The sequence below is a fragment of the Leptinotarsa decemlineata genome, unplaced genomic scaffold (assembly GCF_025532065.1).
Source record: "Leptinotarsa decemlineata unplaced genomic scaffold, Ldec_3_MD MMD2_tig00000008_RagTag_RagTag, whole genome shotgun sequence".
Lineage (NCBI taxonomy): Eukaryota > Metazoa > Arthropoda > Insecta > Coleoptera > Chrysomelidae > Leptinotarsa > Leptinotarsa decemlineata.
The window spans coordinates 3,567,216-3,593,248 of NW_027412537.1; the positions used below are offsets into that span (position 1 = coordinate 3,567,216).

A 26,033-nucleotide genomic window follows, 5' to 3' on the forward strand; every position below is an offset into this window, starting at 1 on the left:
AAAACTTTCTTATTCATAGCATAGCCCACTGACTAATAAGCAAATTAACTGAAAAGAAAATTCATCCAGGCCAGACTCAACTCACCTACACTGTAGGTTAATGGACTGACACCTATCAGAAAGCAACTACTCCCCTGGCTAATACCACGAATAGCGTTGGATTATATCCGAAATGAACTGAAATGAAATTAGGTGACTTAGACTTCTCCCTTCATCGACTAATTCAAACGGAATCCACTTATTTTCATCTTGTAACAGAATACTCTTCATTGGAAAAAGTCTTTAATAACGCAGAATAACTAAGCTGACTTACTGGCACACCGCTATCGAGATTTTTGTAAGTTCATTTTCTTGTTCCCGAACAATTTCATATTGACTGTATTTGAGGGAATTGTTTTTCAGCAAATCTAATAACATGAAAATTGGCTACGAAACTCGATAAAGCTGAATGGAGTAGTAATAAAATCATAAGAAAACTTTGAAGACAGTTGCAGACGTCGTGTCGCTTGCTCGGTAGAAGTTCATGAAGAATTTTTTTTTTCGAATGAATTAATTAATAAAGTCAATGAGAAAACACGATTCGCTGAAACTCATCGAACTTATGCAATAAGCATGGATTCAATAAATACTTCACTAAAGATGTTATCAATCTTCTGATTTCCTGTTAGTTATACCATTCCTAACTCCAGAAGAGCTGAACCGAATTTAATAAATTTTCAATTCGTTGGATTTGTTGTCCTCCGGAATAAAAGAATAACTATTGAAACATTTGAAAAATCAAGAATAATTTAAAGATCAACTGATGTTCGGTTCATTAGGTTACATATGATGGAATAGGCCGATATTTGATGAAAATCCATAACTGATGTATTCAAAAAACACTTTACAAAAATGCAACACGTGTTTCGTCATTCAAAGACTTCTTCAGGTGTGTCTTTACTAACCTTAGTGAAGACACAATAATTCACTTACAATAATTGTTATGTCATGAAAGAAGTAAAGTCAGTTACATCCTTCATAGTATTTTCAGCAATGCTACGAGTGAAACAATCGAATGTTCCGGAACAATTGAACTGTACAATATTGCGAGTCAATTCATTGCAGATGAAGAATAAATCGCACGAGTGGAACGCCGTGTTGGGTGTTTCCAGGTCTAATATTTTTGCAATAGATATCTTTTTTTAGCTCTCGAGCTACTGTTCTACTGTTTGAGAGTTCAAATCTGCTGATGACTTTACTACCTATAATAACCAATAAATAACTATGAATTGAGATAGTTGTCATTTATGTAGTATATAACTATAAAATACTTTATTTACTGGCTTCTATATCGATAAACTGAAACGAAATAAAGTGCTCAACATAAAATGACCTGGAAACACTGGCCATATTAGGATGACTCGAATTAGATCTTCACAAACACAATGAAGAATGAATATAGTTAAAAAAACTAAGAAACACGCTTTTATAGCATATGAAATTGAAAAGTAAAAAATAAATAAAGTTTTAAAAAACTAAAAAACACGCTTTTAAAGAACATCGAACTGAAATGTTAAAAATATTTTTTTACTGAGCTTAAAACAATAATGAACGAAAAATACTAGTATTATTGTGAAAAAAACGACGGGCGCTTGATAAACAAAAAATAAGTGCCCACCCTTTAAAAGCGTGTTTTTTTAGTTTTTTAAACTATATTTATTTTTCACTTTTTAGTCCGATTTATTGACAAAAATTTTTTTTTCAAGTTCTTGTCACAAGTATTATAAATCTTTGACGGCGCACGAATGTAAAATTCCTCTCAAACAACATAATAAAGTTTGAGGTCTAAAATTCTATAGTAATACTGAGATGCAGTTAGTATAGTTAATGAGTCTCCAACAGGGCGGACAGTTGTAAAATTTGTTTTGAATTGAAGAGAAAATTTGCAGTACCTGATAATTTCAAGGAACAATTCAGTCTTGATGTTTTGATTTGATGTTCAATTCAAAATATTAATGGACTTAGAATATTTTTTCAGTGAATATTTTTACTTTTCAAATCAATCTTTTGATTTGATATGTATGTTTAATTCTAATTTTTCGATTTTTTTTAAATATTTAAGTACCTGAATTTTTTAGGTGTACAATTCAAGATAACGTTTTCATTATTGAAATCCATATTCTGGTTAGCTTTCAAATAATCGAATTAGATTTTTAAATGTATTTTTCGTTTCGTTCAAAACTTTTTTCTGTAGGTACTAAATCACGGGTAATTGGAAATATTTAAATATCAAAATATTTCATCTGTAGTACAAATACTTATAATTCTTAAAATCCATCTTTTATTCTGATTTTGTTTTGAACAACCTATCAAAGATGTTACGTACAGCGCCATCTGCCTGCGAATAGATCAAGAAATATCAAGAAGATTACGTACAGCGCCATCTGTCTGCGAATAGATCAAGGAGGTTACGTACAACGCCATCTGCCCGCGAATAGACCAAGCTATGATAATGTCGATAATTCTGTCAATACAGATCCCGAGGTTGGGAGTTACAAGCCAACAAACATACATACATATATATAGGTGAAACTAATATAAAGCGTGTAGCTAACAACATAACACAGCATTTATCATAATGAAATTTTCCATGTGTTAATGAATGGTATAAAAGATGTGACAATATTTTATCGGCGAATCTTATGCCAGAGGCGGAATCAAAGAGAACAGGAGGCTCTCACTCTTTCCAGATACTCAAAGATATTGTTACAAACAATTGGTTTTGGGTCAAACCTTTTCACTGCTTGCTTCCCTATGGATATGAAATATATGAACATTGGATTACAGTGAAAATACTTTTTTCGTAATGCAATTGAAACAAATATTGTTCACAGGAACGCTTCACAATGTGGTATATGAAAGAGCATTGATAAGAAATTTCACCTCCATGATAAACATGGAGGAAATAACCATGGAAATAACCTTTTTTTACTTCTGCATTTTCATACAGAAAATGTGAGAAACTCCCAAAGAGGCGGAAAAAGGCATCAATTTCAAGATAAACTCTTCACAAAAAAATGTAGATCGTGCATAGAAGTTACTTTCATATATAAAGTGGGGGAAAAACCCCCACAAAACAACTACTTTCATTTAAACATTGAATTACACAAAAACGAAAAAAAAACTTGCGAAACAACTACTTCTACATGAACATTCAGTTTGTTTTCTAGATATTTGTTATGAAATTGAATTCGATATAATTCATAGAAACGCTAAGCAACATAGTATATGGAAGATTGCATCTGCCTTTTTCAAGTGAAGATCAGAATTAATTATCAATTCGAACCGTAGATCATTGTTAATGAAATCCTGCTAGAGGAAGCTTTTGCATAGCGAAACACGTGTCGCGGTTTTGTGAACCTTTTTCAATGAAAATCAAAGTAAATCTCATCAGTCAGTTTTTATATGGATTTCCATCAAGAATCGGCCAGTTCAACTCAATTTTCTCATTTTAGTCTGTTCCTAACCAAAGTGGCAGTTATTTGCGCTTGCAGAAATATTTTACGATGAATTATACGTTCCAAATATCGAATATTGCATCGGTCTGGAACATTTCTATATTGTCTAGTCACCAGTAGAATATCAAGAGACATAAAAGTGTGTCACGTTTGGTTGTTTATAAAAACGATATAAATCGAATCACGCCTCTGTGATCTATAAAATTGTTTTCATCAATATGCCGGAGGGACGTTATTGAGTTATTGAAACAATTTTATTCACCCATATGAAAGATCGCAATGATGAAAATATTGATTATGAACCGGTTATATGATATTCAAAAAATAGTAATCATAGATTTCAATCAAACGGTTTGGTGAATGAATCAATATCATGCGTTTGGTGAGTACTGAAGAAATGGTAATTACGAGTACTATATCAGTAATTTTTCACGAATTAGTGCACACGACAAGCGCTGTCGAAATCACTATTTACTGACAGGTAGGTAATTATGATTTTTGAAACTTCAAAAAATACAATTTTGCGAAATTCTAAAATTTGGGTTCTAAATTTTTTTGAGTTTATCCTAATTATCGGTGACATTTTCTGGGATTGATCGTGAGCGTGTCCAAATAGCAATCGATTGGATGTTCTTCCAAATCCATCATTCAATCAAGGGATTTTCTGCGTGGCAATTAAAAACTATCATAATCCTCAGTAAACCTCGTTTAATCGAATTTCTGCCCCGTCCCAACGATGCTATCACCAATTTTCATTATCGAAAGATCATTTTCACTCACAGTCCCGCTACAGTAATATCCCACTCATTTCCACCAACATAAAATTGGATTCATCTCCGAATAGGAAAAAATTATTTTCCACCACATGCAGAAAGGATATTTGTTCACGTCAGTGAACAAAGGAGACATCCAATCCTGTCATTCGACAGGTTGAAATGGGACTCGACCCCTTTGGTAGCTACATATTCATTGTGATGAATGGATTACAAGCGTATAGGTGGGTACTTTTCCTCTCCATTTGGTCAAAAACGTTTCAAGTCGCTGACATTTTGATTTATAGTTGGAAGCTGACGTTGATGTTTCCCTCTAGTTGACACAATTTGGAGAAAGTTCAGAGATTAGGGCATCAGTAGGGCGAGTAACTGATCAACCAACGATAACAATTGTTTCTTTGACAAGAAAAAATTTATTCAGGTCTGAACTCTCTATGGACTATGAACTTTTGAGAGAAAAACGACATGAACTGAGATTTTCTCCAAAAATCTGTTTTTCCGTTAACCTACGTCCCCCTACGAATGACAACTCAAAAGTATAAACTTGTACGAGCTAAGGACTAACGAGGTCTTACCTTCTAACATGTGATTTCCAACACGGTTTGGACGATAGAAAGTGAAAATTGATCGTCCGGCTTTGCAGTTCGAACCGCCGGTTCTCACATTGGTCGATTGACTGAGTGGAGCTGACCACCCACGTCAACCAATCAGACTATCTTCCTTCCAGATTACTTGCTTCATGTCCTGGGTTTCATTATAGTTGTCAGCTTCCCATCACCCCATTGTTTTCAAAACAGAATGAAATAATTATTAAAGCGGCCTATCAAAAACTTTACAGACTCTGTTTGTGTCAACAGCTTCAATCTATTTGAAAAGTGAATTGAAATAATTTTTGTCATTGTTCATTGAATATAAAAGTTGAATTGAGGTAAATGTCAAAAAATAAATGGTGAGGGTATTGATCAAATATAAAATTTTTGGTAGTTGTGAAGATATGCATATCTTATGTAATTCATCAATTGTGACAATAAAAGCTGCATTGCCAGAACATCATCTGACATGAAACACAATACTTACATTGGAGTTTCGGAGATGAATTCTGGATCTGGAACATACTTCTGAATGAACATACTGACACTATTCATGATTATAAGATAATGATCATATAATTTTCATAATAGATTGAATTTGAGGTGCGTTTCGCTACACTGCTGATTCATCAGTTGGACTCATTCATCAAACTATTCTGCAATGTCTTTTATATAGCAGTAGGTAATTACAAAACTTGATTTGATAAATGATCAATTCTGGCAAAACAGGAAGATTTTGACAAAACAATTACAATTACAATAATAGTCATTTGAAACAACATTTTGAAATTTGCATTTATTTTGTTAACCGACAGCAAGAAAGCATTATATGTGCCCAGTTGGAACGACTTGCTTTGGATTTGCGAGGCAAAGGCGTAGGTCGGCCCTTGACTTTCTGTAGACGTTCAATAGAAGTGCTGAAAAGGGTTATCAAATCAAAGGTTCTCATTTGGTAACCATTTCAAGCTCTTATAATTGAACTTCTGTAAAAAGTCAAGAACCAACTTGCACCCTTGCCTCCTCAAATTCAGAGATAGTCGTTCCAATTGGACACATATAACGCCCAACGAGGGGGCAATTTCATAACATTATAACTTCATTTGTCGATACCAGGTTGGAAATAACAAAATAGGAACTAGTATAACCAAAAGTTGGTTGTAAACATTTACAGTTTTCTTCTTTCCAATCTATTTTTGCCATTAACTCAGATTGGAATAGGCTTCGTAAGCTTCGCAAAGGTTCAGATTTCTTGCCAAAGCAGATTTCTTACTCCTTACTTCAATACATTTCCCACAAACAAAACAGAATGAATCAACATCCTGTTCACACTGTTTTGATGCCATTTTCTCTAATTTACCAAAGCTGCAATAGTCAAGTAAACACTCACCTTGACAAATAATATTCAATTAACTATCGGGTTATTAGAAGCACTGCCATATGTTGCTTATAAAATCAATTCAAATCAGACAAAAGCAAACTTTAATTGTAGAATATGCTGAAAAATGTTGAGGATTGTTACATTAAACATGTTTGGGCGCAATTTTGGGAAAAAATGATGGATAAACATTCGCCTTGTCAAAATATTCAGTATTTTCCGGAGCAACAGTGTGACTAGACCTATTTTTTTTCACGCGTTATTTTATCCACTTCATTCTCATCACGTATTACTCAAATGTTGATGTTACACATTTTACTGAATTACAAAATTTCATGCGTTAATGGTTTTCAAGAATGCTTTAGCTTTTCCGTGGTCCTAATTCAAAGATTTTGCATAAACTTTCACCATTAATTATGCATCCCAACTCAAAGTGACGTTGAGCGTCAGTTCGGTCAGATTTTGATTGAAAAATAAACACAAATGAGGGTGGTGGGCTTGACGAACTGCCAAATACATAACACAACCTGAACATTGATTGATATTTCATTTGGGGCTGGGCTGAAATCGATGAGAACGTTCCGAATAGTGATCAGATTGTAGAGAATTGCTTTGATGTGATGAATGGGACATCGAAAATCGTAAAATAAGTAATCTGTAATAATACGTGGTTCAGCATATGTTCTGGTGAATAACAAAAGTTACAGCAAAACGAAAGCAAGACGGAAAGAAATAAAAAGAGATAATGAAAATGAGATCAATACTCAAAACGAAAATGAAGTCAACGAAAAGGGAAACTAGGTCAATTACTTCAGTAACTGAACGTAACACAAATTTGGAAAAAGGTTTTTGAGATTAAAGCTCCTCATTTTCTACGATCAGTTTAAAAAGAGTATAGAAATATTTAATGACAATGGAAGACCGAACTAATGAAATTCATCGAACTGGAATGTTACTCTACATAATATATAGGGAAGCTTAAAAACTGTCTCTTCCAAATAAAAAATTCGATCTCTGCTTGGAATTTCTTAATTTGAGTAGTTATCAGCATATTAGGTAAAACAGAATAAAGATGAGTTTTTATAGATTTTACTGACTTTTTTCTCTCTTTTCTCCATATACCGATAAAAATGATTATTTGATTATTTGTCAAGGATAGAACTGAACATAATCTCCCAAAACATAGGCGCAAATCGAAAACATATGTGAAAAATTTTGAGTCACTGTTCAGCTGTTTCTGGAAATTCATAAATTTTTGATTGAATATTTTTCATATGCTGTTACACGTGATTTACGGAGAAACAAAGTTCAACAGGCATCAGTTTCCCCTCATGAGTATGTTATTTGGGAAACAAATTACACTAGGTTAGTTATGTGAAATGCTTTTCAATTGAAAAATGAAAATGATTTTAGTTCTACCATACAAAAAAATTTCATAAATATCGAGACACGTGTTTTGCTATACCTACAATAGCTTCTTCAAGCATCATTTCTGCTTGATTCATGCAGTGCAAGTATTTGTCAAATGTTTCTACTAATAGGTACCCAATTTATTTTTCATCATGAAAAACCTCATTTTGTGGATACAGTTATGATCAATATTAATGAAAATAACTTATTGTGACCGTCTACATTGAGGGTTTTCGATAAATCTATGGCGACAAATTCTCAGAATTTTCCCAGTACCTAGTACGATTTTTCCAGTGAGAGGGTGTTGTAATTCCTTTACTCCTTGGGGAGTGAAAATGTATCCGTGAAAACCACTTTTATTCCAACGTTAAATGAGTTGAACTCTCACATTTTCTCCGGAAAATAAAAATAAAATCTTGAAATCCATTACCTTGAAAGGACCGCAAACGCTCAAAACAAAACAAAAATATATTTCTGTGTAGCAAGTAAGGGTAAAGTCAACGCGGAGCTTTTTGCAGTGAATTTTATTTCACTTAATAACTCTAGGCCATTATATATTAACTTTCTCCAGAATTTGTACAATCAGAATTTCAATTTTCAACTGTTACTGTCTATAACGGAACGTGAATTCCTTTATTTATCAGGCAAGTGTACGAAAATGAATGTGAAGAATAATAATTCTACAGAATTGAAGCTGATTGAAGTTTCCACCTTGTCAGTGTTTATCAAACGAGTATTTTTTGAAGTATTGATATTTTGCTTCATTACATAAAGTAAAGAGTCTTCCTAAAAAAAAATCATTGGTCATGAGCATTCAATAAGGAATGAATTGAAAAGTATTCATCTGAGATGGATTCACCCACTCTCAATAACAAATGGATAATAATGGAGTTTTATCCCAATGAATGAATCGAAAAGGTTTTTGTATGAAAGTGATCTAATTGAAAAGGAAGTTTTGTGGAAATTGAAGTTTTAAAGGTTATGAAATTTGGAAAATTGTTTATGATTACTTACTTGTCAGGCAACAGGAAGTATCAAAATGAGTACATGGCACATTTGTAATATTTGACTTATATAAAACAAAATAGGCTGATAGCCAAGAGAATACATTTTTAGATTGAGGCCATGTGGTTTAGTCAAAGTATTATATGAAAGAAGGGCAACTTGAGACAGGATGTGTCACTTCTGTGTAATTTATTGATTTTGTCTTTGGAATTTACTAAAAAGTTACTTGAGTTATTTTGAGATTTAAAAGAAATTTTTGTGCCGGGTATGGTATTTTCTAAAAATTTGGAAATAGTGAACTGTCCAACAATGAACCAATTTTCATCTGAAGTGTCAGTGCTTATTCATTTTCATCTAAATACCAAAGAAAAAATATCGAATGAAGTGTCCTAAGTTTCGACACTTTATGTCTATGATGATTTGTGAACTCATAGAATTTTTTATTACAGTTTTTAATTTTTTTTCAAAATATGACATATAGTTCACTGTGTACGATGATGTGGATACAGTGAACCACCATCCAGTATACAGTGAATCATAGTTCGTAGCTCAAATGAAACGATAAATTATAACTTTTTTATAACTTCACATACAAGTTAAAATAGAAGACTTCTGATATACGTACTCGACGCAAGTACTAAATTGGTTGAATACTATCAAAAATAAACTTCTAAAAAAGTGGAAACAAAAACGGAATATTATTTCGAATCAAAATTGAGAAGGGCCTCCTTGAAGTAATATTTCGAAAATAATTGACGTTTTTTCACATTTGGAAAATATAAAAAAGTTGACATAGAGACGAGGCAAATTGAATTTCAAGAGCTAGCGTATATTGAAACCGGAGAAGTGAGTCTATGTTGACAGAGTAGAAGGAATTGTTGCACCTGGAAGTGGAACCATGGTCCAATGGTTTTTGTCCATCTCATTGTTGCAGTCCTCACTAATGTACTTGCAGCCATGAGCGTATCATTGGTTTGTGAATTATACAGCGTGAATTGTACGTTTTACAGTTAAGTTAGTCAGCAATCGACGTGTTGTGACAATTGGTGAAAATAATAGTGCTAATAAGTGTTTAAGCGTTAAGAAATAATTATATTTCTACACCGTTCTCAAACTACTCAAAAAATGGGAGACATGGTCGGGCCTTCCACGTCAAAAAGGTAAAACAGTCGGTCAGTAAGAGAAAAACAAATTGTACTGCGAGTATTTCACTGTCTTGAAAGAGATCATCAGCCACCAAAAGATGACTTCGTGCATATGTGTTGTAATTCTACGTGTGTACTTCCGAATAACCAACCGGGCATTTCTACATCATTAAGTTCCACAATTACAAAAGATAAATTAGTTGATATGTGCTCTGATTATACCGGTGTACCAAAATCATCGATTTACAAAATACTAAGAGAAGCAGAAATTCATGGGGACATACAAACGCCAAAAACTAGTAGCGGACGAAAAAAAATCACAGTTGATGAAGAAGCCTAAATCAGTATACGCAGAACTATTCACAGTTTCTTTTTCAGAAATGAGCTGCCCACACTACAAACAGTTCTGGAGGCACTTAGCGTTCATGAATTGGTCCCAAAAATGGATAAAGAAACTTTTAGGAAACTTGTACACGAAATGAAATTTACGTACGGAAAAGTTGACAGGAAAAGCATTCTCATTGAACGTCAAGAAATAATAGCATGGAGAAGAAACTATCTAAGAAAAATTGACGAATTTCGGAAGCTCAAAAAAAATTTTATTTCATGGACGAGACATGGGTTAACCAAGGACATACGGTCAAAAAAGTATGGCAGGATGGTAATATAACAAGTGCACGACAAGCCTTTATTGAAGGTTTGTCAGTTGGGTTAAAACAGCCATCTGGAAAAGGTAGTCGTCTGATAGTTACGCATATAGGAAGCGACAGTGGATTTTTACCAAATGGTGAATTAATATTTAAATCTAAAAAAACAGGCGACTATCATGTAGAGATGAATGCGGAGGTGTTTGAAAAATGGTTTGAAGGCATCATTCAACTTGTGGAACCTGTGTCTGTCATCGTCATGGACAATGCCCCATACCATAGTCGACATTTAGAACCATTACCGAAACAATCATGGAAAAAAGCAGCAATTCAAGAATGGTTAATTAATAAGAACATCCAATATAACAAAGATAGTTTAAAGGCAGAACTACTTCAGCTAACAAAATTACACACAGACAAATATAAAAAATTCGCAGTGGATGAAATGGCGTTAAGTCGTGGAATTACAGTTTTAAGGTTACCACCATACCACTGCGAATTAAACCCAATAGAATTAATCTGGGCGCAAGTAAAAGGATATGTGGCACGAGAAAACAGAACATTTAAATTAGTGGACGTGCAACATCACCTACAAGAAGCTATTCGAACTGTTTCTGCAGAAGACTGGAAGAAATGCATGCAGCATGTTTTAAAAGAGGAGCAGAAAATGTGGGACGTAGACAACCGTATTGAACACAATATTGAACCAATCATAATTCACTTTGATGATAGCGGTAGCAACAGTGACGAATCTGAGGTTGAAGATTTGACGAAAATTTGTACATTTACATTTATATTATATTCTATTATCAAAAATTTGTAATTTGTATTTTCTAGTACCCCTGACGATGAGTTTAAGTTACTCGAAAGCTTGAGAATAGTTATAAAGAGTTCACTTATCAATTGCTGCAACCCAATAGTGAAAAATGTCCACCTAATGACTACAACGATTAGGTAAATTACGATATTGCAAAGTGTTAATGAAATAAATAAAAAATGTGTATGAATATTTTAACTAATTGTACTAAGACTTTTTCTTTCCTTCTCAACCCTCTCAAAAATTAATAAGCACGCCCCCGAATTGCTGTCAACTGGGCTTACTTCTACTCTCAATCATTATTGGTTTTAGTATAATAGGTTGAAGGATAGTCCGATGGTAGACACTTCAACCACGGCAATCATTTTGAGTTTTATGTAAGCAACTGTGCAGTGTACTTGACTGATCCACTGTGGGACACGGTTCACTGTTGGACAGTCTACCCTACACATATTTTGATAAAAATAAGGTAAAGAAAAATATTTCACAGAAGGTGAACTAACCAAGGTGGTATAGTTGGAGGCCAATCTTCTATCTGACCTGTGTTTAAATTCACTAATTAATTTGTGAATAATAGATGGTTGATAACTATTGTTGACAGCAATCTGTTTCAATGTATTTAATTCTGAAAACTGATTGCTGTCAACAAATTGATTCGTTAATTTAAACACAGGTCAACTCTACCACCTCTACCACCTACCAACTCTACCAAAAACCTCTTCGATTCATTCATCCATTCAATAAGTGTATTCAGCTTCCCAAATCTATTTTATATCCAATCAGTTATTTTCAACACCTCGACACGTATTTTGATCACCAAGTGATCATCTTCAAGAGGAATTTTAACCGAATTATATATATACAATATGGTCCTTATTTATACCATAGATACCTCTGCTAGGATCCTGTGTCTTAAATGTTCTCAAATTAATTTTTCACAGTTACCTTATCTAAGTAATTTAAGACTAGAAGATAAGGCAATATTGTAAAATTAATTTAAGGCACTTAAGACGCAGGTACCTAGCAGAAGTATCTATGGTATAAATAAGGACAATATTGTATGTATATTCGGCTCAATCTTCCTCTTGAAGATGATCACATGGTGATCGAAACACGTGTCGAGGTGTTAAAAATAACGGTTGGTATTGGGATAAAACTCCATTAATACAGATTTCATACATATACTTAAGTTTCCATCCCTTGCTTGCATAGCGCAAAATTTCCATATCGTTTAGATTCGGGTGGATTGAAAAGAAAATTAGATAACCTGGCATGTGGCCTGAATGCCACTTCCACATTGTTTTATCTGAGAAGAACCGCAACCAAGAAATGTTAATCCTTCAGACTAGGTAAACATGATTCGACATTTTCATACCATTCCTTGGAATGCAACCACAAGTTCCCGAATCTAAACGATACGGAAATTATGCACTATGCAAGCAAGGGTTAGAAACTCAATCATTTGGAATTCAATGGAATCATTGGAAATTCATAAGCGTTGCTGATGTAATCTGCTAAATGATCAAATCGATCTAGTTTACTAGTTTACAAATTAGCATACCCACATTGTCACAGGTAAACTAAATTCAGGTACTCTTTATTACATATAGATATACGAGAGCTGATATTATCAATTATTTTAGTTTATTGTATGAGTTTGAAAATAGCAATATAGAAACTGCAGTAGTGTTAGTTACAAATAAAAATGGCAAAAAAACATAAGAGAGTTTTATTTCTGATTTTTATGATAGTTCATACCATTTTCCATAGAAACTTCAGTTTTGACATCATTCTCATCTCTGATGTTCAAAGATATTGAATGAATTATTAGTAAAAATACATTTTCAAGTAATAATAATAATAATAATGATAATAATAATAATAATCTTTATTTCAAAGAGTGTTTTACACAAATCGGCGAAAAACAAAAAAATGAAACAGTGTCAATTTTCATAATTCTTAAATCTAATATATAATGAGAATAATTTAGAAAGTATTCTACATTATATGATTCTACTTCAATGAGGAAGGATTTAACATTTTTTTTGAATTTGTTGATGTTGTTCAAGGTTTTAATGTTCTCTGGTAGTCTATTGAAAAGTCGTATAGAGGCATAAGAGGGATGTTTTCCAGTTGCTACTAATCTATGTATTGGATAAGATATGTTACTACAATTACGTGTTTGATAATTATGAAGGTCCACACACTTTGTAAAATTATTTTTATGTTTATACAGATATAGTACACATTCATATATATAAATTGCATACACAGTAAGTATATGATTTTTTTGAAAATTCCTCTACAGGTTTCTTGATATTTCATTTTAAATAAACTTCTTATCGTTCTTTTCTGAATGGTAAATAAATGAGTCATGTGACTGTTCGATCCCCAAAACATAATCCCAAATCTAAGTCATGCTTCAAAATTTGCAATATAGATAATTTTCAATGAGTAATCATTTAGATATTTACTTACTACTCTTAAACTGTAAGATAATTTATTAAATTTTTTTGCGAAGTTTTCTATATGGATATTCCATTGCAAATGCTCATCTAAAATACTCCCAAAAATTTTGAATTCATTTCTAATTTCATTTCGCTACCAGACAATTGTACACTACTTGGTGCATCTATTTTTTGTTGTTGAGTTCGAAACAAAATGATATTAGTTTTCTGGACATTCAATATAAGTTTATTTTTTGCGAACCAATTACTTACTTCACTTAAGAAATAATTTGCCTGTTGAGTTAAATCAAATGAATTAGAACTAGTAACTAATAAGTTTGTGTCATCCGCATATTTAGTAATGCTGCAAGATATATTTACAGGATGCTGCAATATGTTCGAGATGTCATTCATAAAGAGTACAAATAAAATTGGACCTGTTATACTGCCTTGAGGAACCCCAGTGTTATTTGTTTTTACGTTAGATTTAACTATCTTTCCATCAATTGATATTTTTACTATTTGTTGCCTATTTGTTAGGTATGATGTGAACCAATCTGATGCAGTTCCACGAATTCCATACCTTTCGAGTTTTTCGAGTAGATATTTATGATTGAGACAGTCACAGGCTTTAGATGAATCCAAGAAAATGCCTAAAAATGAATGGTTATTTTCAAATGACTTCACTATTTTTTCCGTAAATTGCATAATGGCTGTCTCTACTGATTTTCCCTTGATGTATCCATGCTGAATATTATTAATTATTTCACACTTATTTAGGAAGTTCATCAATCGGTCGCACATCGCCATTTCAAACAATTTTGAAAAGGCTGGTAATACACTAATTGGTCTAAAATTTTCTAACAACTCACAATCACCTTTTTTGTGTACAGGAGAAATTAGTGCGATTTTCAGTTTTTGTGGAAATATCCCAAATTTAAATGAATTGTTCATTATAAAGCATATTACTACTGACTGTTTGCAGAGAGTATTTAACAATACTTGCTGGAATATCGTCAACACCACAAGTGTGCTTATTTTTCAGTCTGTGTCCTAAGCTAATAATTTCATTTATATTGATTGGGATAACAAGCATTGATTGAGTGTTGTTTGAAATATCACAGCAACACTTTTGAGAGTTCAAGTTGTTAATTAATTGTGGAATAATTTGTACTAAAAAATCATTATAGTTATTTGCAATTTTCTCAGGATCCCCTTGTGAATGTGCATTGTTTCTTTTGTTTTTTCCAGTTACTTCATTATGAATATGCCACATTGTTTTCATTTTGTTATCAGATGCTACTATAAGCTAGTATATTCTTTTATTAACAAGCTCTTGAAAGGAGAGGGTAAATAATACTCATCAATTCATAACATTACACAAATTATGTGATGCAAAAGCTTCTCCAGGTGATCAACCTATTTGATGAAAATAAAACAATTTTTTTTTAGAATGAGATGATCAATGTTCCATCACATATTTCAGTCATAAAGAAAATGTACATATGGTATCTTATAACTAACGTCATCAACATGACGATCATATAAACATTACTTCATCATTTCTGTGATTATGTATTTACGAAACAAATTGTTCTGAACTATTTTTGTCTATCTCCACGTCTATCTTATCTCTCATGAAAATCCTCATATGACCGAAGTTTTGTGAACTGAACTGAACTGAATGCGTATCTTGCTACCTTCTTGGCTCTATACTCTTCCGTCGTGATAAATAATTTCCTAATTCTTTGAAATTTTCCCTTCTGTACATCTCTAAGAAGCAGTCAATATTCCGCTGACTTCATTGAAGTCTCTTTGAAACCAGCGAGTTTCACATTGGAATTAAATTTTCGGATGATGTGATTTTATTGGAGTTTCCATGACTGAGTGCAGATTTTCACCGTAAATTTAATATGATCGTTGATATATTCGGAAAGTCTGGATTATTCGAAACAACGATGACATGTTTCAAATGTTGCAAATTCAATACATATCATTCAAAGTATTGACAATGGAATGAGAATGGAATAAAAATGGAATGAGAATAGAATGGAATCTTGAGAATGGAAAATAAAAAAAATTTAGAGCCGAACTTTTCGAGAGAGTTCTGGAAAACTTTGTTCTAGATGGAAAAATCATATAGGTATATTGATAAAAAAAAAGAAATTGGTTCGGGGTCCCCTGCGATTTCTCGTTCATATTAGTGCTAACATATTGCACTCCAAGTGCACTCCAAAATGAGATATGAAAAAAGCTAGTATGCTTTAGACCATACGACTGAAGTAAAACTTTATCAGCTCCATCTATATGATGGAGCTGATAATAACAACCGGTTGGATAGAAATCCTTTGCAATCGAAAAATATCACATTTGGGGCTGATCCACCTCCAGTTCCTATAGTCTTCATCTCTTCAACATATATTATTGATACGACACCCAAACTTTGCAGAATCTTTAATAATTTAAATATCAAAATAGCATTCATAACCATTTTAACCATAAATAAATTATTTTCCAAACTGAAGGATAAAACTCCTTCAAATTGTCAATCTCATTCAGTTTATTCCATACCATATATTGGTCAAACGTCAAGACAACTTAAAGATAGAATCACTTCACACAAAAGTGATAGTAGAAAATATCCTGAGAGATGTGCTCTTAGCAATCACGTTTTTAAAGAAGGTCACAAACATGGACTACATATCAACTGAAATCTTAGCAATTGACAGAAATACATCTGAAAGGTTGTTCTTGAAAATGTCATTTATATTACAATCAAATAATTGTCTTAATGGAAGATCAGACATTGATCACCTCAGCGATATCTATGCCTTCTTACCTAATATTGATAAAAATTTACAAGATTTTCAAATCAGTAACGATGCTAAATTCTCAATAACTGTAACTCATAATAAAATTTAAAAAAATAACGAATATACAACCTCCCTAAGGCAAGGCTTCACTTTATTTTAATAATAAATTTTAATGTTTTTGACATTGGGTTTTCTCATTTATAATCTCACAAAACAGCAGATGAGTCTGATCACACTTGCACCATAGCTGTTCTCTTTTGTTCCACACTCAAATATAAACTTACAAACGAACCATTTTTCAAAGTGAATCACAGGACAGCTGTCAGTGTCAATTGTTTTTATCTTTCTCTGTGGTCTGCAGCCACATGGCTTTTACCAATAAATTATAATTTCAAATCATATAACGATGTTATTAAGTAAATTCAAATAAACTTTCTTTTATATATACATATCATTTAAATCTTTCTCATTATCGGATACATCAGTAATTACCGTGGTTGAGTGTAAGACCGGGACAATAGGCTTATGGTATGAAAAATAAGATACATATGAAAATTGTTATTCCATGTCTTGTGGTAGGCTGATTTCCGTTATTATTCATTTGTGGTTAAAGTTTATTTTGTTGATAATTTATCAAGAGTTGTCCATCTTCAGGCACGAAATTAACTCCCGAAGTCAAGGGCGCGTAAAGAAGTTTTACTTTAAAAATATCACGTGTAACATTTCAAAATGACAATCAAGAATTCATAATTTATGAGTCGCTTCATGAATGATCCAAATAATCATTATTTTTCACATTTCAGAAATAAGGTCTTCGCCATGGACTTGTAATAACGTCTTTTTGTATCAGTAGGTAATAACTACCAATTTCAAATAAATATTCGGTATTTTTTTCCCGAAATGATGTCTTCGAAATGGTCTTGTAATAACGTCATTTCATGTCACCATTAGCTTCCATTCATTTTCATGTTATTATAATATAAAAATGTAATTTCATATTTCGTCACCAATTTATTAAACGAAATGTAGCTGCTTGTTGTTTGAAAAAATACGAATTTCCATCAGCCTAAACAAAATGATTTGATATGAGATATGAGATATTTATGATATTCAATATTTTACCAAATATCTCAATCACGGTAAGAATGTAAATATCATGTTTCATAACAACGTCATCAAGATGACGATCATATATACATAATTCATGAATAATTTTATGGAATCCTTTCATTGGAAACTTATTTGTTCAGAACTATATTGATCTATCTGTATATATTTCACGAAACCGATAACTGGCCTAAAAGAACGAGTCGTCAAGCCTCAGAATGGGTATGCATGAACGTCTCTTCTTGAGAAGTCTCCATTCATGAATGAAATTTCTTAGATGAGAAAGACAGAAGTGATTTCCCGTTCAGGGTTGGTTTCGCAAAAACCGTTTGGAAGACCCTTGTTTATCTAAGATAAGTAAGGTGTCATACTTGTCCTTCGAAGACAATGCATTCGTGGTTCAGCCTAGCACCATTAACCAGACGATGGAAATAGCACTGTCTTTTGTCTGAAGTCACAAATTGTTTATTGGGTTCTGGTTCCATCTAATCGACCCTGAGATTTTCACCTCCTTCCGAAACACGACGTTACTGATTATTATTGTAGAGCATCCTGTTATAAGGACATTGATCAACTATTATTTCATTGTTCCAGGTGCTGGATAAAAGATTCTAGATTCGAAATCATCCATCAAATTCCCGTAGCCGCCACAATTATTTTGAATCTATTTTTCCTCATCAACATTGTACGAGTTGTCGTTGTGAAACTGAGAAGAGGTCCTGCTAACGATGGATCTGGAACCGGAGCATCTAGATCGTCGCTACAAGCATTAAGGTATGTACAAATTGGAGTATAGTTAACAAAATTTGTCTCTTGTATAAACATTGGGTTAGGTTAGGTTGGGTTGAGACCAAAGTACGCCGCTCAAGACGACTCAGTCGTTTCCTGGCTGCACCACCAAACTATTTTTTAGGTTCAGTTATTGGATCAGGAGTTGGAGGGTTGAGAAGCTCTCGCTCCTGATCTAAATTTACAGCGAGGTCAGTTGGAGTCGGAAGCTCGACATCCATCACCTCTGTAGACTCAGCGTCAGAAAGAATTTTTGAGTTTACTCTGTCCATAAAAGTCTCACCAGTAGCTATGGAAAGAAGGTCAATCACGGCAGAGCCCGCATTACCGTGACAAGGCGATGCTACGACGAGAGGGCGCCCGGTATCTTGAAGGTTCCGTAGAGACGGCTGATAGGCTGGTGTCATTCATCCTCCCGGCACGGATACACACACCTCAGGATTAAGCCATCGTTGGGATGCCATTCAGTTAGAAAATAACAGAACCACAAGGGATTCTGTCATTTCCGTATCCAGTGGGGCTACGTGGGCATCCGAATGCCAGTTTGCTCAACCCCCACATCCCAAGCCAATGCACTCTCCAAAAACAGCATTCACAGAGGTTCAGGCAGTGAAAGATGAACAAGGACAGTCAACATTGGGTGATAAAGAGAACATTTGATTTTTGGGAAATATTTGACAACGAGGAAATCGAATAGATCGACACACAAAAATCAGTTCTCTACCTGCAATCATTATTGGTGTTTTGGTTTCATCCAGTATCCATCCGAAGCGTCATCTGAATTATTGGTTTCATATGAGTTCTCCAGTTCAAATGTCAAAGAGCTTCGTCCACCAGAAAAGGTCTATGAGAAGAATAAATATTTTCGAAAATTGATTATTGATAAGTATAACCTTATGGTACACCTACTCTCAGGATGCCACTTTTTGAGTGATGACAATCTACTAAGTTGTTGTCTCTTCAATTCTATCATATTTTCCTCAGAAAGACAGAGCTCTTGAATCCATTCGAAAGAAGATAAGTAGATATTCTTATATAAAAAAGATAAGTTGAGGGTTCTTTCAATAAGTTTTCCAGCTTTTTCATGAACGTCATATGTACGTGGTCTATTCCTGTTGAACATTCTGCTTCTTGTACTTTGATAAATTCAATAGCGGGTGCAAAAATAAACTCAGGAAGTTTCATATTCATACACAAATTTCAATCACTGTCACTGTTCTAATCAAGTTGAACCAATCGATTCAAATATTCAAATATGAATGTGACTAAATATTAAAACTCAGCATGAATGCACAGGTTAGATTTGATATTATGAAGTGGAAATTAACACTGATCGATTTTGAAGTATTTGAAATAAGCTTATTTTTTTGGCACGAGGTACTGAACTGATCAATAATGTGTTCGAATTTGCTGATGAGTTTCTCAGCATTATTGCCTGCTATAGTTATCGTTGTATCACCAGCCAACATTGTGTGTATATGTTGAGGAAAATCATTGACATAGCGAAGAAACAGTAGAGGTCCTAGAACAGAGCCTTGTGGTATCCCGAGTTTCACAGTCTTTGACTTAGATGTCGATCCATTGCAGATTACAACCATTTCTCTGTTTGTCATATAGTATTGTATCCAGTTTATGACATTTCGTGGAAACCCGAGCATTGCTAGTTTTTTGATGAGAAATCCGAGCACACTGGATCAAACGCTTTTGATGAATGAAAAATAGTGAGATCATATATTCGAACATTGTTTCTCTAATGCTAAATGAGGAATTGCCTGATGTCTTGTGATATCACTTTCGATAAATATATTCACAGTCATCAAATATCAATCGTTTGTTTTTCTTATACAAATCAAATGAATTGTTACTCCAAGCAATTGTCTTGGTATAAATATCGATTTCAAAAAATTCATAGATGGAACATCTGCTACCTAATTGATACTGAATTTCAATTATAACTTTATCCAAAACTTTGCCTACAGGACTACCTTCCGTCTACAGCAGTTACTAAGCAACGTGCTTCTTTCTGAACTTGTTATAAATTCATGTCGTGATTATTAGTGTTTTTGAAATATTACTTCTCAAAACTTATCCTTTCGCCTTAAGGATGATTTGATGAAGTTTCACTCATGAATAAACTTCTGTCCGAGATGAAAGTGACTATGATACATTTTTTGATGTAAGTATCTTTCAGAAAACTGGTGAACTACGAAACTGTTTTGAATACTTATTATGACGATGCTAACATACTAGTTCCAATGTCATTATCAATATCAGATATTCATTGGTGGATGAATAAGTGAATTGAATGAACAATATTTCAATATTTTTATACTTTTTTTTTGGTTTATAACCTTCCACAATCTGTAGAAATCAATAGAGGATCTGCTGAAGTGTAGTAAAGAGCAAACTGAAAAGTTCGCCCTGAAAAGTGACTGCGTAATATAAACTACTAAAAAGTCCAATTAGTAAGTAACTTATCGTAATCATAAATTTGGCTTACAAATTGAAAAAAACAATTGAAAAAATTAAATATTGATACTTAGCTTTCTTAAGTGGTTAACGTTTCGTAAAACAACTCTTTTCCGTTTTCAAAACCTGTATTCACTATAAAAATATCGATTTTAACTATGATATTTCTAATTTCTTTTCAACTGAATCATAGACACTCGATAACACCTTCTCTTTTATTTTTATATCCTGGACCCGGGAGTTTTGCAGGTAGCTGTAGCTGCCTCTGTGGTGATGTTAAGATATCCTAGAAATTCTAGGTCTCCTAATTGAAATTACAAATGTGCGATGGGCTCTGTTGGTGACTCCGTTCGTTTGAGCTGTTTTTTTGTTTTTGGCAACCACGTGTTGCCCAATTACCTACACAGTAGGGTGTGGTAAACATATATCAAAAAAAACAACTACTTTCCTGGCTACTACCATGCTGGATATCAAACTATATTCTACAGACATTCATGCAAGATTCCTCTCAGAGGCTAGTCTCGCTGATGTTTCACGTTCATCCAGCAGCAGGATGATGCTGAAATTATTCAAGTAGATCACCTCAGGCCGCGGTTCCGAAGTATCACCTCTCGTCAGTACATATCCTACGCAGACAGCAAAGTGTCCGGGAACTCGATTAATTTCCACTACATAAATAAAACCTGAGAGAAAGATTGTCAACTAGTAACAACTCCATCTTTTGAACAAAGCCCCAAGTGGGGAAGAAGCATCACATATACCAAAACTCTAACAGAAATCAAAAGTGAAAACGTCTTGTCTGCGAGCGAGACTAGGTCGAGAATATGTGAATTGCTATGTTTGTCCTGGACGCCACAGCACATCAACAACCGATGAAAATGTTGAGGAAGTGAAAACCATTGTTATGGAGAATTGTCGAATCACTATGAGGGAAGTTGCTGAGAATGTCGGCATATCGGTTGGCTCATGCCGCATGCAACTTTTTGTAAATTTTGGAAATGAAGCCTGTGGCAGCAAAGTTCGTTGCAAAATTGCGGAATTTTGATAAAAAAAAAACCATTGCATAAGCATCGCTTGTGTGGCAGTTATTTAGTAAGGTCGGTGTCAATCACGATTCATTTAAAATAATAATAATAATAAAAATAATAATATAGTGTAATACAATAAATGTATGAATAAATAAATGTATGGTATATATAACAGTTAACCCCCAAAAGGATATATCCTTGTGCGTGGGGTTATAAGGAAAACAATAATACAACTATTACTTTTTCATAAAGATATCATAGAGTATATATACATATACACAGACATATATACAGACATATACACACATATATACGTACATATACAGACACAATAATCATTCGCAGTTAAACAGCAAAACAGTACTACATTAACAATTTGAAATTGAAAAAATATGGAACTAGGTATAGTAATTATTTTTTCTATCTATCCTTTCGTGTATTTCCATTCTTGGCGTAGAATGAAGCCATTTTTTGGGAATCTTCTTGAATAAACCGAGTGAATGGATTTGAGTGAGGAAGTTTTTGGTTACTCCACCCCATGCTAGAATGCCACAACTTATATGTGGTCTAACAAGAGAGTTGTACAGAATTTCCAATTGCTTTTGATCAAACACCTATTTCAAGAACTTGAACATGGGAATCAATGATCTTATTTTTTTTACAATATGTTCAATGTGGTGATTCTATTTCAATTTGCTATTTATGAATATGCCAATGTATTCAATTTCATCTTTGGATTTTATTTCTATTTCCATATCACCCAAATTAATTTTCATAGTTTTGTACATCGCCATGTTTTTGGAATATTGTGCGAAAGGTAGAGAAAAAGTCTTATCTGAATTTATCGTGGGTGTTACTGGCGAACCATTCGGGAAGTCATTTTCGACGATGGTTTTCAATTCAGCCCATTAGTTCGAATGATAAATAATTACCGTGTCGTCAGCAAAACTCACTATGTCACCAGATCAAGATTGAGAAGGTCATTTAGATATATATTAAAAAGGTGTGGACCGAGGACTGTTCCTTGTGGTACCCCGTATTCCATTGTTTTGCTCAAGCACATTGTCTCTTCAACCATGACTTTATACTGTCTATTTTTTAGATAGTTTTCGAACAGTTCATGTGCGATTCCACGAAATCCAATTTTTTCTAGACATTTCAAAAGTTTCTCGTGACAGACAGTATCGAATGCCTCAGTTAGGTCGACGAAAATGCATAGAGAAGGTGTGGTTTCATCTAAATTTTTGTAGATTTGTGTTGTTACATATGCCATTGCATCTTCCGTCGTCATGCGGGTCATAACTGATGACGAATCATCGGTATATAGTAATGAAAACAAAATCAACTATCAAATATCAAGAAGCAACAGCTGATGGTTTTTGCATCACGTGATGCACCTGCTCACTCGTTATTGCTTGTTAGTAAATTTTTGGCCAAAAACAACATTGTAATCATGCCTCAGCTACCGTATTCACCAGATTTGCCCCCCTGCAACTTTTTCTGTTCCCAAGATTGGAGAAACTCATGAAAGAACGGCGTTTTGCGATGCTTGAGAATATAAAAACCGAATCGCTGAGAGAGCTCAAGGACATATCAAAAAACCAGTATCAGAACTGCTTCGAAGAATGAAAAAATCCGCAAGTGTATTATATCTGAGGGAGGCTACTTTGAAGTGGATAAAATGGAACTCACCTCATTTTTGACAGACAGCGTACATTCATTCATGTATTGAATTGATATAATAATAAAATAGTGTAATAGTTCTTGACAACGCTTCCTATCATTCGCGACAGCTCATCAAAGTACCGAATAAAAATTGGAGGAAATATGCTAATGGATAACAATTTGTATTTTGGAAATAACTATACCAAAAACCAACTACTTAGTTTTACAGACAAAAACATTTGAAAAAGTGTATGTCCTTGACAGTATTGCTGAAAAGTATGGACACACCATACTGAGATTTCCCCCCTATTTTTGTGTTTTCAATCCCATCGAGTTGATTTGGGAAAAATTGAAACAAAGCATTCTACAAAGTAGTATCCATTGTACACAATCAAAGTCAGATCATATGAATCTGAAGTCAAATACCGGCATTGTAGTTTCCGCGTTGAGAACAACGGAACAACAACTCTAGCACTTTGATCGATACCTCATCGCCTTTGATGATTTCTATCGCAGTAGTTGACGAAACGTCAAACATGAAAACCTGCAGACCACGGCTACAAAACCCGAAAAATAGTTATGACATGGTTATCTCCAACCGTGAAAGTTAACATATTTCAAACAAACTCTGTTTTGTGTTCGATTTTCAATGTTTTCATGTATATGTATATATGTATGTTTGTTTGTTTGTTTTGTTTGTAACTCTCCTTTTCATTTCATATTTATTCCCGTTTGACTGCTTGGGATCTGTATTTGACAGAATTATCGACATTATTGCTTGATCTGTTCGCGGGCAGATGGCGCTGTACGTAACCTCCTTGATATAATTCGAACTCACTTTTCATGTATTTCTTCATCTGAAAAAAGTATTTTTTATTAACACGCGCGCCTGCTGCCTCATTTGTAACCTTCCGTTGCACGCCTGCTGCTGCCGGAGTTCGATAAATTAAATATACTTTAAAAAGCATAAAAAACACGCTTCTATAGCATACGAAACTGAAAAATTCGAAATGAATATAGTTTAAAAAACTGAAAAACACGATTTTCAAGAACATCGAACTGAAGTCAAAAAAAAATTCAATAAGCTTGAAACAATAACGAACGAAAAATACTAGTATGATTGTGAAAAAATCGTGGGCGCTTTGTGCCATATTTTTTGTATATCAAGCGCCCGTCGCTTTTTTCACAATAATACTAATATTTTTTGTTCGTTATTGTTTTAAGCTTTTGTTTTAAAAAAAATATTTTTGACTTTTCAGTTCGATGTTCTTTAAAAGCGTGTTTTTTCAAACTATATTTATTTTTAATTCACTATCTCATTTGAAGAACAGTGAACTAAAACTATAGCATTCATAAAAGTGATTTCTTCTCCATATTTCATTTGCTCTGTTCCAGTATTTTTTTATTTATGATAAATCAGGAACCATTTCACATATGAAATGTCGACTATATATTTTGTATCACCCAATATTTCCTCAGTATCCGTCATTTTCACGGAATGAATTTCAATTTCCATGTTTCGAATATTACTTCGAATACAATTACTTTTGTATGAGAAAATGAAGAACGACGTGGAGTTCAAACAACCAAGAGTTTTAATTACACTCTGTTAATGAAATGTCACAGTCGACTATACGGAAGAATTGGAAATAGTGGAATTTTCTCTCATTTGGAAATTTCCAGATCTCAATTGAGTTGACATGTCAGAACCGTAATTCAAAGAAGAGCAGGATATCAAACGTGAATCCCATGTCCGGTTCGTTTGTAATTATGGGATTCATCATAGAATCAATCATCGCAACTAATCATTTCATTAGTTTGGGAAGGAAATTTCATTAAAAGTAAATCAGTTCTCTCGATATTGAATGAATCTTCAACAATTAAATGAATAAACGCCATCACTTCAGGTCGCAAACCAGCTCAAATGTCTTCAGTCTTTGTGTTGAAGAAGAAGAAGAATATATTTTTTGAAATAGGTAATCCTAATACACAATATTATATGAATCATATTACTAACATAAAAATGCTATCAAAAATATATTGCAATATAGGTGCAGCTCCAATACGATGATAAAAAGAAGAAAACAACATACAAATACTATATTCATTAATATTATCTTACCAAGTATTATTCTATCTAGCATTATGGATGGATTTCAATAACTGTTTTTTAAAAATACTTAATGATGGACTAGATTTAATTTCATTTGGTAATTTATTGTATGCATCAAACCCTTTGAAAAATAAAGAATTCGTGGCACTTCTCCTATGCGTTCTGCAAATTAGTATGATTTCTTGTGGCATATTTGTACACTTCTGAATTCAAACTAACAAATTCTGAAAAATATGAAGGTGATAAGTTATTCAGAATTTTATATATAAATGTCATGGTTAAGTAATACAAATAAAGAAACTGGTAGTCACCGCAAAGTTTGTAACATAATTCCAATTTCAGT

General features: G+C 33.4%; 1 protein-coding gene across 7 annotated transcripts in view; it reads left to right on the top strand.

Moving 5' to 3' along the window:
* Dh31-R (Diuretic hormone 31 Receptor) overlaps positions 1-26,033 on the top strand; it is a 373,426-nt gene that overhangs the window by 293,346 nt on the left and 54,047 nt on the right. For all 7 annotated transcript variants that reach the window (XM_074170882.1, XM_074170881.1, XM_074170886.1 and 4 more), the window contains one exon: positions 18,221-18,400. In XM_074170882.1, coding sequence (XP_074026983.1) covers positions 18,221-18,400 — 180 coding nt within the window. The remainder of the gene's footprint in view (positions 1-18,220; positions 18,401-26,033) is intronic.